The sequence below is a fragment of the Mesoplodon densirostris genome, chromosome 6 (genome assembly GCF_025265405.1).
Source record: "Mesoplodon densirostris isolate mMesDen1 chromosome 6, mMesDen1 primary haplotype, whole genome shotgun sequence".
NCBI classification, from domain to species: Eukaryota; Metazoa; Chordata; class Mammalia; order Artiodactyla; family Ziphiidae; genus Mesoplodon; species Mesoplodon densirostris.
This window is the reverse complement of record NC_082666.1, coordinates 79,932,605-79,952,015: the sequence shown is the minus strand read 5'-3', so window position 1 is coordinate 79,952,015 and position 19,411 is coordinate 79,932,605. Positions and strand designations below refer to the sequence as shown.

The following is a 19,411-nucleotide window of genomic DNA, read 5'->3' as shown; positions in this document are numbered from 1 at the left end:
GGACCTACAAAAACAAACCTAAAACAATTAAGAAAATGGTAATAGGAACATACATATCAGTAATTACCTTAAACGTGAATGGATTAAATGCTCCAACCAAAAGACACAGGCTCACTGAATGGATACAAAAACTAGACCCATATATATGCTGTCTACAAGAAACCCACTTCTGAACTAGGGACACATACAGACTGAAAGTGAGGGGATGGAAAAAGATATTCATGCAAATGGAAATCAAAAGAAAGCTGGAGCAGCAATACTCATATCAGATGAAATAGACTTTAAAATAAAGAATGTTACAAGAGACAAGGAAGGACACTGCGTAATGACCAAGGGATCAATCTAAGAAGAAACATAACAAGTATAAATATACATGCACCCAATATAGGAGCTCCTCAATACATAAGGCAACTGCTAACCGCTATAAAAGAGGAAATTGACAGTGACACAATAATGGTGGGGGACTTTAACACCTCACTTACACCAATGGATGGATCATCCAAACAGAAAATTAATAAGGAAACACAAGCTTTAAATGACACAGTAGACAAGATAGATTTAATTGATATTTATAGGACATTCCATACAAAAACAGCAGATTACACTTTCTTCTCAAGTGCGCACAGAACATTCTCCAGGATAGATCACATCTTGGGTCACAAATCAAGCCTCTGGAAATTTAAGAAAATTGAAATCATATCAAGCATCTTTTCTGACCACAATGCTATGAGATAAGAAATCAGTTACAGCGGAAAAAACGTAAAAAGAACAAACACATAGAGGCTAAACAATACGTTACTAAATAACCAAGAAATCACTGAAGAAATCAAAGAAGGCATCAAAAAATACTTAGAGACAAATGACAATGAAAACACAACGATCCAAAACTTATGGGATGCAACAAAAGCAGTACTAAGAGGGAAGTTTAGAGCAATTCAATCCTTCCTCAAGAAACAACAAACATCTCAAACAAACAATCTAACCTTACACCTAAAGGAACTAGAGAAAGAAGAACAAACAAAACCCAAAGTTAGTAGAGGAAGGAAATCATAAAGATCAGAGCAGAAATACATGAAACAGAAACAAAGAAAACAATAGCAAAGATCAATAAAACTAAAAGCTGGTTCTTTGAGAAGATAAACAAAACTGATAAACCATTAGCCAGACTCATCAAGAAAAAGAGGGAGAGGACTCAAATCAATAAAATTAGAAATGAAAAAGGAGAAGTTACAACAGACACTGAAGAAATACAAAGCACCCTAAGAGACTACTAAAAGCAACTCTATGCCAATAAAATGGACAACCTGGAAGAAATGGACAAATTCTTAGAAAGGTATAACCTTCCAAGACTGAACCAGGAAGAAACAGAAAATATGAACAGTCCAATCACAAGTAATGAAATTGAAACTGTGATTAAAAATCTTCCAACAAACAAAAGCCCAGGACCAGATGGCTTCACAGGTGAATTCTATCAACCATTTAGAGAAGAGCTAACACCCACCCTTCTCAAACTCTTCCAAAATATTGCAGAGGAAGGAACACTCCAAAACTCATTGTATGAGGCCAACATCACCCTCATACCAAAACCAGAAAAAGATACTACAAAAAAAGAAAATTACAGACCAATATCACTCACGAATATAGATGCAAAGATCCTCAACAAAATACTAGTAAACAGAATTCAACCACACATTAAAAAGATCATACACCATGATCAAGTGGGATTTATCCCAGGGATGCAAGGATTCTTCAGTATACGCAAGTCAATCAATGTGATACACCATATTAACAAATTGCAGAAGAAAAACCATAGGATCATCTGAATAGATGCAGACAAAGCTTTTGACAAAATTTAACACCAATTTATGATAACAACCCTTCAGAAAGTAGGCATAGAGGGAACTTACCTCAACATAATATAGGCCATATATGACAAACCCACAGCCAACATCGTCCTCAATGGTGAAAAACTGAAACCATTTCCTTTAACATCAGGAACAAGACAAGGTTACCCACTCTCACCACTGTTATTCAACATAGTTTTGGAACTTTTAACCACAGCAATCAGGGAAGAAAAAGAAATAAAAGGAATCCAAACTGGAAAAGAAGAAGTAAATCTGTCACTGTTTGCAGGTGACATGATACTGTACATAGAGAATCCTAAAGATGCTACCAGAAAACTACTAGAGCTAATCAATGAATTTGGTAAAGTCACAGGACACAAAATTAATGCACAGAAATCTCTCGCATTCCTATACACTACTGATGAAAAATCTGAAAGAGAAATTAAGGAAACACTCCCATTTACCACTGCAACAAAAACAATAAAATACCTAGGAATAAGTCTACCTAAGGAGACAAAAGACCTGTATGCAGAAAACTATAAGACACTGGTGAAAGAAATTAAAGATGATACAAACAGATGGAGAGATATACCATGTTGTTGGATTGCAAGAATCAATATTGTGAAAATGACTATACTACCCAAAGCCATCTACAGATTCAGTGCAATCCCTATCAAATTACCAACGGCATTTTTTACAGAACTAGAACAAAAAATCTTAAAATTTGTATGGAGACACAAAAGACCCCAAACAGCCAAAGCAGTCTTGAGGGAAAAAAACGGAGCAGGAGGAATCAGACTCCCTGACTTCAGACTATACTAGAAAGCTACAGTAATCAAGACAATATGGTACTGGCACAAAAACAGAAATAGATCAATGGAACAGGATAGAAAGCCCAGAGATAAACCCATGCACCTATGGTCAACTAATCTATGACAAAGGAGGCAAGGATATACAATGGAGAAAAGACAGTCTCTTCAATAAGTGGTGCTGGCAAAACTGGACAGCTATATGTAAAAGAATGAAATTAGAACACTCCCTAACACCATACACAAAAATAGACTCAAAATGAATTAGAGACCTAAATGTAAGACCAGACACTATAAAACTCTTACAGGAAAACATAGAAAGAACACTCTTTGACATAAATCACAGCAAGATCTTTTTTTCATCCACCTCTTAGAGTAATGGAAATAAAGAACAAAAAATAAACAAATGGGGCCTAATGAAACTTAAAAGTTTTTGCAAAGCAAAGGAAACTACAAACAAGACGAAAAGACAACCCTCAGAATGGGAGACAATATTTGCAAATGAATCAATGGACAAAGGATTAATCTCCAAAATATATAAACAGCTCATACAGCTCAATATTAAAAAAACAAACAACCCAATCCAAAAATGGGCAGAAGACCTAAATAGACATTTCTCCAAAGAAGATATACAGAATGCCAACAAACACATGAAAGAATGCTCAACATCATTAATCATTAGAGAAATGCAAATCAAAACTACAATGAGGTATCACCTCACACCAGTCAGAATGGGCATCATCAGAAAATCTACAAACAACAAATGCTGGAGAGGGTGTGGAGAAAAGGGAACACTCCTGCACTGTTGGTGGGAATGTAAATTAATATAGCCACTATGGAGAACAGTATGGAGGTTCCTTAAAAAAATAAAAATAGAATTACCATATGACCCAGCAATCCCACTACTGGGCATATACCCAGAGAAAACCGTAATTTAAAAAGACACATGCACCCCAATGTTCATCGCAGCACTCTTTACAATAGCCAGGACATGGAAGCAACCTAAATGCCCATCAACAGATGAATGGATAAAGAAGATGTGGTACATATATACAATGGAATATTACTCAGCCATAAAAAGGAACGAAATTGGGTCATTTGTAGAGACGTGGATGGATCTAGAGACTGTCATACAGAGTGAAGTAAGTCAGAAAGAGAAAAACAAATATCATATATTAACGCATATATGTGGAACCTAGAAACATGCTACAGATGAACTGGTTTGCAGGGCAGAAATTGAGACACAGATGTAGAGAACAAACGTATGGACACCAAGGGGGGATAGTGGCAGGGGGGTGGTGGTGGGATGAATTGGGAGATTGGGATTGACATATATACACTAATATGTATAAAATGGATAACTAATAAGAACCTGCTGTATAAAAAAATTAATTAATTAAAAAAAATAAAAATAAAATTGACAAGCTGATTCTAAAAGTTATAAGAAAAAGCAAAGTAAATATATTAGCCAAAACAATTTTGAAAAAGAAAAACAAGTTTGGAAGACTTTCTTAAGACTGGATTTCAAGACTTATCTTAAAGCTGTAGTAATCAAGGAAGGCAGTGTGGTATTGGTGAAAGATACATACAAACATCAACAGGACAGAATAGACTCTTACACATAAATCAACTGATTTTCAACACAGTACACAAAGGGAATTCAATGGAGAAAGTACAGACTTTTCAACAAATAACCATGGAACAGTTGGATATCCATAAAATTAACAGGAAATGGATCATAAACCCAATATAAAACCAAGAATTACATAACTTCTAGAGGAAAACAAAGGAAAAAATATTTGTAACCCTAGGCAAAGATTTCTTAACTACAACAAAACCATCATCAATAAATCCTGATAAATTAAACAGATCTTCACCATACATTCACACAAAACTCTGTACATGAAATGTTTATGGCAGCATAGTTCACAATCACCAAAAACTAGCAAACCTAAATGTGTATCAACCGGTGAATGGATGAACAGTCAGTGATACATCCTGATTGAATACTACTCAGCAATAAAACAGCCTAACCACTGATGCACACAACAGTGCAGATGAATCTCAAATCCACTATGTTAAGTTAAAGAAGTCAGCCTCAAAAGACCATATACTGTGTGACTCCATAAATATGACATTCTGCAATAAGGTAAAAGTATAGGGAAAGAAAACAGATCAGTGTTTGCCTGGGACTGGGAGTGAGGTAGGAGGAAGTACCAAGTGGCATAAAGGAATGTCTGTGGGTAATAGAACTGTCCTATATCTTAATTGTGGTGTTTGTCTCACAACTGTATTCATTTGTCAAAACTTATAAAACTGTTGTTAAAAACAAAACAACAGGGCTTCCCTGGTGGCGCAGTGGTTGAGAGTCCGCCTGCCGATGCAGCGGACGTGGGTTCGTGCCCCGATCCGGGACGATCCCACATGCCGCAGAGTGGCTGGGCCCGTGAGCCATGGCCGCTGAGCCTGCGCATCCGGAGCCTGTGCTCCGCAACGGGAGAGGCCACAGCAGTGAGGGGTCCGAGTAACGCAAAAAAAAAAAAAAAAAAAAAAAAAAAAAAACAGCCCCCAAAATAGAGTCACTTAAGCTAAGCCCTAAATCACCAAATTGAGACAATTTCAGTTTTGGCTTTCCCAGAAATGGAATTTTAAACCAATCAGGACTCATCTAATCAGCACAAGCTAAGTACTCTGCCTGATAGGCCCTTGCCACCCCCTAAAGGAAAGTGACCTTGCAGTAACCAACCTGCTTTTTTGTATAGTGTGACTTTCTTGTTCCCACACCCTTCTGCCTACAAAAGTCTTTCATTTTCTACAGTTCCTCAGAGCTCCTTTCCATCTGCTAAGTTGGATAAAGTCAATAAGATCTCTAAAATTCACTCAGTTGAATTTTGTTTTTTTAACACTGTACACTACAAAGGGTACATTTTACTGCATGTAAGAGACTTGACTAGGAAAAATGAATCAGAATTTTTTTAAAACTTCACAATCGAAATGAAAATACTTATGAAAATTTTTTGTTAAATAATTTGGTATGTTTTGTGTTTTGACTTTCCAAAAAGCTTTACTTAATTACTTTGCAATAAAAATTACATTAACGTTTTATGCCATTAGAATACACACAAAATTCTAATAATACAAATGGACTAAGAAAAATTTCAGTGTTTTTGCCTCAATTTCTTTTTTTAAATAATTTTAAAGAAAGTCTGTTTTGGTTAGGTTCCTCTGAGGCTCCAAAGAAATTCATTGCTATGTATGTTGTTTTATAACAGGGACTCCTGGGGTAAACTAATCCTTAAGTATTCAAATTGCTAATTCGGGGATAAAACTGTATTTGTAGAACTGTTAATGTTAAAATTTACATGTAAAATAGGCTCAAAAATGGGATATCCTGTTTTGGAACGTATAGTTAAAAGATACCAGATTCGACATTTTCTAGCACATCTATTCCTCAAAACAGTGACTTTTATCACTGGCTCAAACACCTGCATAGCTTATTAAAATGCAGATCTCTGGCCTCCACCCATTATTTACATAATCAGAATCTTGGGGATGGGTTCCAATAATCTGTCTGTTAACAAACTCTTCAAGAAATTCTTAAGCATATTACCACTTGAGAACTCTTGACCAGATCAAAGTACTACTGCCTAGATAGGGGGGTCTTCCAATATCCTTCAATGTGGTTGAGAAGAGAAGGAATTTTTTTGCTGAAAGCAATTATGCTCTTTTCCAATTTAAATCCACTCAGAAAAACAGGTTGCATTAGGCTAGTAGCTCTGAGTATAAATATACCTATCTTATAAGGAGATACACACACATACACATTTTTCAAATGACATGTTTCCTTTTTATAAACGTGAAATGTTTGTGAAAAGGTAAATTATATACATTTTTAGACGTTTACAACCTTCCAGTTTCTCTGTCACAGAAGTGAGATCTTTGTGTGCCTTCAATTTCAAATCTCTTAACCTAGGCTTTATGTCTTCATGGGGAGTACAGTGAGAGAAGACCTGAAAGTAATTGAGTTTCAGCCTCTTTTTTTCACCTAAATACATCACATTCGTCTAGCCAAAGAATCTTGATCTTAAGCATGAAATGGTTTAGACATTATTTTAATGATAAGATATATACATTCCAAGTTGTAATAAAACTTGTGCAGTATCTTGAAACATCTTTAAAAACAGCTGTAAATTATTTAATCACCCCTGAGTATTTTTTTCTTGCAAAATGTGTAGTAAGGAAAAACTTGAAATTCACCTAAATATAAATTTTACCTAATTTCCCCTGAAAATAGCTACATTTTGAATATTTTGTGAGTTCATTACCAAGCGAACTCCAGAGATGTTACAATAATGGTGATTTTGCCTTCTTTTCATTGCTCCATGAAATACAATTCCCAGAAATAATCAATCTTGACCATGCATATACCACAACTAATCATTTTAGTGGAAACTGTGCTCAAAAAAAAGCACAGGTTACTCCTATGAACTACGTTTACTAACAAAGGAGACAGTAATACACTTTTTAAAAATGTTATTTACTTTTTTATAATGAAAAACACAAAAGGAAAAAAAAGTAATTAAAAGCTAAAAAATGTTCACTACCTATTTAAGGATAAAAATCAGAGACAAAATTTGATTTTGAGGACCACTGTAAATACTAGAAAATATTATGTATTTTGAAAATAGCACTGATTTGGGAAGCAAGAGACCTAGATCTAGCCCAACTTTGACATATCCTTGCCACATAATCATTGAAAGTCACTTTAACTTCTTTGAGTCTCATTCTTTACAATGGGTACTAAAAGTGCTGGCAACTTAGCATGAACAAAGACAGCAGCACCAAATTGTACTAGTAATCACTGTATTTGTCACCTCCACAAATTCATAGCTAAATAACAAAAATGAAAAACCCACAGAGTTTCTAATGACATTCTTGTAGTAGTAACACATTTTCTATTGTATAATAAAACATAGCAACATTTGGAAGATCTGTATAATTCAATGAACTAATATTTTCCAAATGAGCAAAATGCATGATGTTACAAAGCATGCATGAGTGAAAGATCCATTCAATTGCAAGACAGACCAATGGATTTTAGTATAACAAAGTGTTCTCCGATGTGGTTTCAGATTCTATACCATAACAAACCTTTAGGAAATTACCCTTCTGAGATCTGGTATGGTATCAAAGATGAATTTCTGCAATTATCTGGAAAAGGTTATTAAAATTCACTCATGGGCTTCCCTGGTGGCGCAGTGGTTGAGAGTCCTCCTGCCAATGCAGGGGACACGGGTTCGTGCCCCAGTCCGGGAAGATCCCACATGCCGCGGAGCAGCTGGGCCCGTGAGCCATGGCCGCTGAGCCTGCACGTCCGGAGCCTGTGCTCCGCAACGGGAGAGGCCACAACAGTGAGAGGCCCGCGTACGATTAAAAAAAAAAAAAAAAATTTTACTCATACTCTTTTTGAAATGTACTGTTTCCTTTTCCTTCTACTAGTCAGACACTAATGAAATTCATAGAAACATAAAACAATGCCACTTGTCTCACTAATATTTTTGTTTCAAAAGTTATTTTTTCATAAAAAGTTATTAACACTTAATGGGCATGTTGCTTACATTCATATTATTTATTAAATAATTATTTTTAAAATGTCTCAGTTTTCATATCTAATACAATAAATATCATTATATCTAATAAATATCATTAGATATAGCCCATAAAAGCCAATATAAACCAAGCTATCGGGGCTTCCCTTGTGGCGCAGTGGTTAAGACTCCGCCTGCCAATGCAGGGGAGACGGGTTCGATCCCTGGTCTGGGAAGATCCCACATGTTGCGGAGCAACTAAGCCCACGCACTACAACTACTGAGCCTGCACTCTACAGCCCGCGAGCCACAACTACTGAAGCCCGCCCACCTAGAGCCCGTGCTCTGCAACAAGAGAAGCCACCGCAATGAGAAGCCTGCGCACCGCAACGAAGACTAGCCTCTGCTCACCACAACTAGAGAAAGCCCGCGCGCAGCAACGAAGACCCTACACAGCCAAAAATAAACAAATAATTTTAAAAAACAACAAAAAAGCTATCTAAGGTCCTCAGTAATTTTTTTTTTTTTTTTTCGGTACGCGGGCCTCTCACTGTTGTGGCCTCTCCCGTTGCAAAGCACAGGCTCCGGACGTGCAGGCTCAGCGGCCATGGCTCACGGGCCTAGCCGCTCCGCGGCATGTGGGATCCTCCCAGACCGGGGCACGAACCCATGTCCCCTGCATCGGCAGGCGGACTCTCAACCACTGCGCCACCAGGCAAGCCTCTCAGTAATTTTTAACAGTATAAAGAGGTCCTGAGAACAAAAGCTCTGAGAAGTACTGATCTGGACAATAAATACCAATGGGAAAAGAACTGATCTGATATTTTTAGTAACTTCTAGAAGTAAAAGACTCATTTTACTCTGCCACAACTTTTCTGGTACTGCCTTCATTTCCTGGTTATATTATTACACTTTAACCTTTATCATAGTTCAGCTCCACTTGTAATAGTCTCACAGGTGACAGCTAGGTGCTTTTGTAAACAGTGAGCTGTGATACTCCACCCTTGGTATACAAATAACAGAAACTCACATTGACAGAGTTCTATAAAGTGACATTTCCTACAGTGGCTCCAAGTAACCTGTGCTAACACAGAAAGATCCAGAAACCATACTAAGGGATTATATCATATGCTACTTAGGAAATGTTTTTAAGGAAACAATGTCCCCAAATTCCAAGAACTTTGAGTAGAAGTTCAATTCACTTCCCTGTGTCCCTAAATGATGTATCTGAAAATAAGTGGAGAGATTTTACCTCTTCTTATTGCAGTAGATTTGATTAGAATACTTTTTAAAAGATTACAAAATATTCACCTTTGACCAAGAGTAGTTTAGAAAAAAAAAGAGAAAATGGAAACTACTGCTTAAAACTATTACTTGGAGCAGGTAATTTAAAATCAAAGCTTGCTTTATCAATCAATATTAATGTCAAAAAGTAGGCTTTATGCACAGGTGCACAAGTGATGATAGTAATGAAAACTCTCCACTTTTACCTTTAAGTATTAAAGACCAAAGTTCTGAGCAAGAATAAAGTCAGGGTTTACAGTCACTGATACTATAATGTGATGCAGAGTGGCCTGTGACTAAAACTCCACTCTAGGACATTTTAATACTCCTGGAATGTGCTGACGTGACTCTCATATCACTGATTAACCATCAGAGCCTCAAACTATTCTAAGAAATGCTGGAGTTGAAGAGCTAAAACAAAGAGGCCAAACTGACACTCACTGTCTTTCTCTCATATATAGTTTATTGTCACACACTGGTATACATGGAAGGACTGATCATACTGTAGTATATAACAATGTTTACTTTTGTTTGATAAAAGATAAAAAAAAATTAGTGATCAATAAACTTTTTTTAAGGCTAGAAATCTAACCGCTAAACCAAAATTCTGTCTTGTTTTCTCTTTGTTAAATGTATACTCAAAGCAGATCTTTTTGACAAGGAACATTGATTAATGTTTATGAATCACCAAGATTATGTAACAAGAGGAAAGAAAAAATAAGAGCAAATGAATGAACAAATGACAACTTACGTAGAACCCAAAGACAAGACATATAGAGACAGTTTGAGAGTACCTGCATTGTCCATCAAAGAGAACAGGGGATTCTTGTTCATTTTCCCTCCATTCCCTGGTGCCTTCCTCATAGGGTTTCCTGTAAACATTGTTTACAGCACTCTACTACGTTTTCTAGATCTGTCTTTCCTATTTTCATCTTATTATTCCTCTGCAGTCTTAACTTGTGCCCTTTGGGTCTCTGTCTCCTTTTACTTACAACTAGCACTTACTGCGACCTGTCAACAGAGTTACCTGTGGGCCCACCTCTCCTAACAGATTGTAAATTCCTTGGTGTCACAGAGTCACTTTGGTATCTTCTATAATACATAGCACAGTGTCTTATACATTGAAGATGCTATTTAAAATAATTGCAGGGCTTCCCTGGTGGCACAGTGGTTAAGAATCCACCTGCCAAGGCAGGGGACATGGGTTCAAACCCTGGTCCGGAAAGATCCCACGTGCCATGCAGCAACTAAGCCCGTGTGCCACAACTACTGAACCTGCACTCTAGAGAGCCCACGAACCACAACTAATGAGCCCACACGCTGCAACTACTGAAGCCTGCACGCCTGGAGCCCGTGCTCCACAAGAGAAGCCACCGCAATGAGAAGCCCACGCACCCCAACGAAGAGTAGCTCCTGCTCCCGCAACTAGAGAAAGCCCACGTGCAGCAACAAAGACCCCAACACAGCCAAAAATAAAAATAAATAAATAAATTTATTTTAAAAAATAATTGCAAACTGAACCAAATTTTTTTTTATCTGTTATCCCTAGCAATCCCATTTCTTTGTCAGAAAATAGCTATGTTTGGGATAATATCCTCCATCACTACCCTGGACTCTTCCTAGAGACAATTTTGTTCATAACAAAACATGTAGATTACACTAAATTATCTTTCAAATACAGGGCAGGTTTATTGGTTCTTGTAGGTCAAGTAAGGAAAATCTGGTTATACAAAATAAAGTTTTTTAACAGATATGTTTTCATTCTACAAGGGAAAATTTCGTGTTCGGTAATTTAAGGTATAGAAATGGTTCAAGTCATAGTGGATGACTTTGAGTCAAACCTTAGGGATCTGACATTAAAATGAAAGGCAGGAATCAGAGATTATGAAAAAACAAACAAAAAAAACTCCGCATTCTAATTTTGAATCTGCTGTTTACTAGCTGTGCCTAGGGTAAGTCGCCTAATTTTTCTAAGGCCACTTTTTCATCTGCTGCTCCTACCTCCATAGGGTTCTTACTAGAAGCCAATATATATGACAAAGCTTTGAAGACATGCAAAGTTCAGTACAAATATCTTAATTATCTACTTGCTTAAGACGCTATCAGAAAAATGGAAAAACGTATAGTACTAAGGTTAAAGTGAAATCTAGCTTTATGTGATCTTAGGCCAGCTCTAAGTATTTGAGATCTTTTCCTTTCCTTTTACCATGATTCCTCAAACAGTATCAAGTTCCTGATAATTCTCTGAAGAATTCCAGCAATAAATTCTCCCAAGTCTCACCAAAAGAATATAATTTCTACTTTTAAGGGACTTCTTAGCTTTCTGGCTTCTACCTTTTACAATTAAGATCCAAATCAGAAGGAATACAACATTTCAGTGCCCAAACGGTAAAAGTAAAATTGGATTTCTAAAATACCAGTAAAGGAGAAGGTTCTATAATAACAAAGCTATTTCTGCATCCCAGAGTACTAAAAGTACTTTACTGATCTAAGACATAGCCTCTGCAATGCCACTCCCAGTTCCTATTCAAAGAAGTCATGCTGTCTGAAAGGAAAAAGGCACTCAACTGCAGGGGTTTCCCCAGCTATTTACAGTACACATTTCCCAGGTTGATGGGGGATGAAGGCAGGAAGGGGAAGGAAAAGAAAGAGTCAAACTATAGTTACTATCTTTTAATTCTGCTTGGATTCTGGCAGATAGCATACACTGTTAAACTATCTTCATCCCAATCACCTCTGCCATCACAAACTTACTTGAATTTCCAAATAAACTGCATATAGGTACACACACATCTAGAGAGAGGACCTGACTGACAATGAAGGTTTAATCATTAAATATCCTTTTCTCCTATTTTATTTTAGAACAATTTTTCTTCCTAATTTATTACATTCTTTGCAACAGTAAGTAATCAATTTTTCACTGGTCTGGAAACGTGATATTTAATAATGTATTTATTTCAATGAAATTGATTGGGATGTTGCCTAGACCTGGTATAAAATATAATTCACCACTTAAAAATTCCAACCCTTTTTGCCAAGCCAATAAAATTTGTAAAATGTAATGAACACAACTGGTATAAACTTCACCTGCTATTTCCACCCAGTCTAATACCCTAAGTTAATAATAAAAATGATGGGGTTTGGGGGGTAAGATTAGAAACAGCCTAATAATCTATAAACCAGATAAACAACCCAACTGCTATGATTATTTTAAATGGTAAAAATAAAAGAATGTATAGAAAGCCAGTCTTTATTTACCACAATAATATATATATGCTATATATAGGTATATACTAAATATAATACATGGTGCCAGCGAAAGAAAGAAAAAAAGAAAAACAGGAAGGAAGGGAATAAAAGCCAGTTGTCAGGCAATAAACCCATAAATTAAGCAACCAATTTTTACCAGTTTTTTTTAAAGATTTTTTTTTGATGTGGACCATTTTTTTAAGCACCAAAGAGGCTATTAATTATGTAGTATTATCTATAAATACAAAGACTTTCCCAATCACGTCACTTAGAGATCATTTTATCCACTGCTCTGTTTGGCTGCCAGTCTCTTGTCTCTCTCCTCAGCAATGGTAAGGCGGATACCCTTTCCATGAGGAAGAGAGATCCATGGTTTGTTGCCTTTGCCAATAACGAAAATGTTGGAGAGCCGGGTGGCAAAGCTATTGCCGTTGGCATCTTTCACATGAACTACATCAAAAGAACCAGGATGTCTCTCCCAGTTAGTGATCACACCAATTCTTCCCAGGTTAGCACCTCCAGCCACAATGCACAGGTTACCAGTGTCAAATTTGAAGAAATCAGTAATTTTGTCAGTCTCCAAATCAATTTGAATGGTGTCATTCACCTTGATAAGGGGATCAGGGTAGCGGATGGTGCGAGCATCATGGGTTGATGTGGACCATTTTTAAAGTCTTTATTGAATTTGTTACAATATTGCTTTTGTTTTATGTTGTGGTTTTTTGGCCGAGAGGCATGTGGGATCTTAGCTCCCGGACCAGGGATCCAACCCGCAGCCCCTGCATTGGAAGGCCAAGTCTTAACCACTGGATGGCCAGGGAAGTCCCCAATTTTTACCAGTTTTTCAGGAATTCAACTTTGTTTGTTAATCTGTAGCCATTTCACTATATAAAATATCACCAAGTTAAGAGCTTTCTCTGGCTATGAAATATAATATTTATAAAATATAAAGCTTTTGCATTTCCATCCCAATTAATTTTGTTAAGCACCAATGTTTATTAGCACTGAGACAATTTTTCTATTAGAAGATTCTACAATAAACAAAGCACTTAATTTTCAGATGTCCTGACATAAATATTTTCTTCAAATTTAAAGAAGGAAAAATTCTTTCTCTAATAATTTATTTAAAAATCCATTTATTTTTCCTTTTAATTTGAATCTGTTTATCTTTCCCATGCATGCAATATAGCTTTAGGCCCATAATGGCTCAGGGACTCGTCAAAGGTGTATTTTAATAACAGAAGCTGTGCTTCTAGAATGCAAAGTGCTGATAAATGTGCTCAGTTTTACAATACATCAAAAGGGAGGCAAGTCAAAATGTTCAAAACATGTGGATTGTAGAATTAGCCACCTAAACAATGGATCTTCACTCAGATGCTATAAACTCAGATTATATGGAGGAATAAGGGCTCAATTTGGACTGGTCACGGCATATTGCAAACATTATTTTTCAGGTATCTCATAGTGAAGTAAGTAGTATGTTCAGTTCCTAAGCACTGAAAGCAAGTACACCTTGGATACTTACGAATAGAATCTATCTATCTAAAATGTGATTATAACCCGTTCAAGGAGATTCATGTTACAGTGTTTGAGCAATGAACAAATACAAGTAATGAATGCCAACTCATGGATAAATACAATAATTCAGCACCAAGGAATGAGTGCAAGGTACTATCATGATTTAATCATTAGCTGGTGGATATACCTGGTGCTTTCTGTGCATTAATTTGTTTTCTTTGAAAAGTGAGGGCAGTGGTACTCTTTATTAGGCAGAATTTTAAGAGTACAATACTTCTTCCCTTTAAAAAAAAGGGAGTTAACATATTTTGGCAAGTATGTAGAGAAATTTGAACCCTTGTGCACCACTGATAGGATTATAAGAGTGTGATCACTATAGAAAAAAGTATGGAGAAGCCTCATGAAAACAGGACTACCATATGATCCACCAATCCCTCTTCTGGGTATACATGCAAAGAACTGAAAACAGAGTCTCGAGGAGATATCTGCCCAACAATGTTCATAGCAGTATTCAAAATAGCCAAGAGGTGGGAGCCACCTAAAGGTCCATCAATGGATGAGTGGATAAACAAAATGTGATATATACATACACACACACACACACACACACACACACACACACACACACACACAATTATTATTCAGGTTTAAAATGGAAGGAAATTCTGTCACATGCTGCAACACAAATGATCCTTGAAGACATCATGCTAAGTGAAATGAAAATCAAAAAAAGACATATGATTGCATTTATATGCATATGATTGCATTTATATGAGGTATTTAAAGTAGTCAAATTCAAAACAACAGAAAGTAGAATGGTGTTTACCAAGAACTGAGGAAAGGAGAAAAGGGGAGTTGTTGTTAAATGGGTTATAGAGCTTCAAACTTGCAAGATGAAAAAGCTTTGGAGATCTACTGCACATGTGATTATACATAACACTACCGAACTGTACACTTTTAAATGGCTGAGATGGCAAATTTTATGTTATGTGTTTTTCACCACCACTACAAAAATAGATAGATAGATAGATAGACAACTTAAAAAAAGAACACAGTTGGTCTATAAAAGATTACCTTTAAGGATTTAGTTTGGCTAATTAAAAAAAAAAAAAAGCTTTTAGTAAAGATGGAGCAAACATCTGGTTAGAGGCAAGCAATAGGGTGGCGTGACCTGTTGAGCAACACCTCACTTTGTCCCCAATAGTACTACGTTTTGTTTTCTCCAAACAGTTTAGAGGACCACCCCCATCCATTCTCCCAGCACACTACAGTAAACATACAAAAGCAAAACTTCTCGGGGGACAAAGTTCCACTTAGCTTCCTGCTGCTGGAGACCCAACTCTTCCCCACAAGAGCACTTGAAACATTTATGTGAAATAAGCCTTTTTAAAAACACTGTTTTATTCATCTGAGCCAAGGGAGTAGAGATGAGATAGAGGAGAATTTATTTATTTAATGCAATGACGTGTGAAGAGATAAGGGTTGCACCAGGGCAGTCAGTGGAGATAAAAATTAAGAGGCAATACGTTTTAAAATTGTCAAGTAAGAAGTGCAATACCTGGGGACTTCCCTGGTGGCGCAGTGGTTAAGAATCCACCTGTCAATGCAGGAGACATGGGTTCGATCCCTGGTCCAGGAAGATTCACGTGCTGCAGAGCAACTAAGCCCGTGCTCCACAACTACTGAGCCTGCGCTCTAGAGCCCACAGGCCACAACTACTGAGCACGCAGGCCACAACTACTGAAGACCACGTGCCTAGAGTCCATGCTCTGCAACAAGAAAAGTCACTGCAATGAGAAGCCCACGCGCTGCAACTAGATAAAGCCCGTGCGCAGCAACGAAGACCCAACGCAGCCAAAAATAAATAAATAAATTTAAAAAGAAGTGAATAACTGGATGTGAGGACCAGGGGAAGTGACTTTGTTTAATGAAAAGCAAACATTGTTTTAGGCATAAAGCACCCACAAGTCATGAAACTGGCCAGACATCCCTAGAGCAATGTGGTTCCAAGGCATGGTACACCAGTTCTTCTCCTCTTCACTTGAAATATGTTTCGGATGAAATCTACTTTCAATCAGCATTCTTCCTTTGGCATTTAAGGTCTTCTCTCCATTCAGGGCAGCTCCATTTTGGTCTGTAGCATTCAGTGGCCTCCTGGGTAACCTTTTGTTTTATTCAAAAATTCTACAGTTGCAAAGTTTGAAAACCACTGAACGAAATACGTATGACATTTCAGTGGCTTGACCCTGTGGGTATCCATCTATTTTGTATGCAACAGAGTTCCTCGACCAGGACACTACTGCAAGGTCAGGCAGCTATAGCTTTGTTGTAAGGGCTATCCTGGGCACTGTGGGATGTTTAGCCTACACCTGGGCCTCTACCTCCTAGGTGCCAGTAGCATCCCTCCCAAATTCTCTAGTCATGACAGTCAGAAAGTCTCCAGACACTGCCAAATATCCCCTGGGAGGCAAAATCCTCCCCTCCCAGACTCTAATCTGTTTGTGGCCTGTTGCTATTTTATACTAGCTTCTCCTTTCTCTTCTAGTGGTAATGTTAAACTTGAGCTAACACTATATTACTGATGATTTCTTTTAATTTATTTTATTATTTATTTTTGCTGTGTTGGGTCTTCGTTTCTGTGCGAGGGCTTTCTCTAGTTGTGGCAAGCAGGGGCCACTCTTCATCACGGTGCACGGGCCTCTCACTATCGCGGCCTCTCCCGTTGCGGAGCACAGGCTCCCAACGCAGGCTCAGCGGCCATGGCTCACGGGCCTAGTTGGCCTAGTTGCTCCGCAGCATGTGGGATCCTCCCAGACCAGGGTTTGAACCCGTGTCCCCTGCATTAGCAGGCAGATTCTCAACCACTGCGCCACCAGGGAAGTCCCTGGTGATTTCTTTTTAATGGGTAGGAAGAGAAAACAAACAGGCTAGAGACTTTAACAGATATGTGGGTATTTGCCTACCACATTTCAAAACTGACAGGAGAAAAAGGTTGCTTGGTTACCTGAAACACAAGGCATATGAAGTTTCTATGCCTTAGGCATTTCAGGACCTAAAAGTAAAATCTATTTGTCTAGATACATGCATTTCAAAAAAAAAAAAAAAAAGCAGGACTATATATACTACTCAGCAGTAGGAAACTTAGAAATAAACAAGATAAGTGACTTATAAAAATTAATATAGTATTAGGCTCAGGAGAAGAGGGGAAAAAGGACTTTTTGAATGAATAATAAAACACAGAAATCACTGTGGGAAAGTGGAAAAACAGAGCTTTGCAATAAGACAATTTGCATCTGAATCTTAACTCCATCTGCTTTACTTTCTTATCTTGGTAAGACATTTAATCCCTCTGAGCCCAGAATAAAAAAAAAGAAAGAAAGAAAAGAGCCCATTTCATTTCCTTACATTGCTTGAGGAAGGGGACAGTCTTTTAACCATCTGTATTTCTAGTACCCAGAAAATAATATAAATGTCTATAAATGAGTTTTAAGTGAAAAATATCAAGATTCCTTTCTTCTTTTAAGAGTTATTTATCACTTTATATTTTTAAGATTTCTTGCTTTTCCAATAATTTTCAGCTCCACACCTAAAATTATTTAGTGTTCATGAATGGCTTGTGACTGGTAACGAATGGTAACGAGTGCTTTTAATTTATCTTTGGGTTTTTCTTTTTTCCCCAAAAGTCAAAAACAAGACACTTGACAGAAACTAACACACCATTGTAAAGCAATTATACTCCAATAAAGGTGTTAAAAACAAAAAACAAAAAACAAGGCACTTGAAAAATGAGGGTTTTTTTTTTTTTTTTTTTTTTTGGCCTCGCTGTGTGACTTGCAGGGATCTTAGTTCCCCAACAAGGGACCGAACCCCACCCTCCACAGTGAAAGGGCTGAAAGTGCAGAGTCCTAACCACTGGACCACCAGGTAATTTCCCTTGAAAAATGAGGTTTTATACAAAAAGATTTAGACTCGTCCTGAACCACAATTCTTACATCTAGCAGTAATCTTAATAATGATTATACTATTCAGGGGTCAAGGGAGATGTCTGTCATAGCACCACAACAGCCCTCCACCAGGGAGTAGCGATTTCTCACCTTCAAATAAAAAAACATGAGCCAAAATGATGGGGAAATCCTGGTACAACTACACTAACCTCTGATTAAGTGACAGTGGGAAATAAGGATGGCAGCTCATCTTAGCACTTTTACAGAGATGAGAAGCTGTAAAAAACTAAGCATTATGTTTATGAGCCTTTCACTTTATTTCTATAAAGACCTAAAGCTTTGCGTACTCAATGACATTTAAAATTATCTTATCATATCAAAGGGTAGTATCATATCAGTATCGCATTGTTCACACATCACTAATACATGACATGTATTTTATCCCCTTCCCCTCACAGCCATCATCCCATCTCTCTCTAGCAAAAACAGTTTTCAACTCTTCCCTCTTTCAGCTCAAGTTAGGACATCTATTCTTTTCTTTAAAGTCTTTGGGAATGGTCCAGGGTTGTTTTCAGTTATTGGGAGAAATTGTCATAAAGAACATGCTTATAAAAATCCTGTAGCATGTCACCTTACTGAAGGAAAAAGAGAAACATGAAAATATTTTCTGCCACTTACAAACACCGTACAATTTTTGCTTCCCATGGTTGAAATGAAGAAGTTTGAAGAGTTTAGATGTCAAACTCTGTTTCTTGGATCTAACTGTTTGGTATCAGATCCCATGGACAATGGAAATTTGCTAGATGTGCGTGGTTTTTGGTGATTCACACACCAAACAAATGGGAGAAAAGGCATTAATTTGCCCAATATTCAGAATATTATCTCATTCCAAAAGAAATGTCACTTATAAACAGTACCTCCTCCTCCATTTTATGTTCTGCTGAACTTTTCTTTACATACATCATTTGGTTACATAATTTGTGGCATGAGACAGACAAATGAAACAATGCTCAGCATTTTAACCAAAAGTAATATTCAGGGTGCTGGAAAATGAATCTTTATACAAAAGACACATCTAGTGTCAAAGTAAACTTCTTATACAAATCCTAGCAAAGGACAAATTTAATTTATAAGTGATTAGCTTGAACAAAACATTTAAAATTTCAAAACAAGTT

General features: G+C 37.1%; 2 protein-coding genes across 3 annotated transcripts in view; both read right to left on the bottom strand.

Annotated features, from left to right (window-relative positions):
• C6H9orf85 (chromosome 6 C9orf85 homolog) overlaps positions 1 to 19,411 on the bottom strand; it is a 62,846-nt gene that overhangs the window by 9,953 nt on the left and 33,482 nt on the right. The window lies entirely within an intron of this gene.
• LOC132492330 (small ribosomal subunit protein eS4-like) lies at positions 13,055 to 13,423 on the bottom strand (the record flags this gene model as incomplete). The annotated part of the gene is made up of 1 exon (XM_060101790.1): positions 13,055 to 13,423. A coding segment is annotated over one exon (369 nt), but the record flags the coding sequence as incomplete, so codon positions are not given.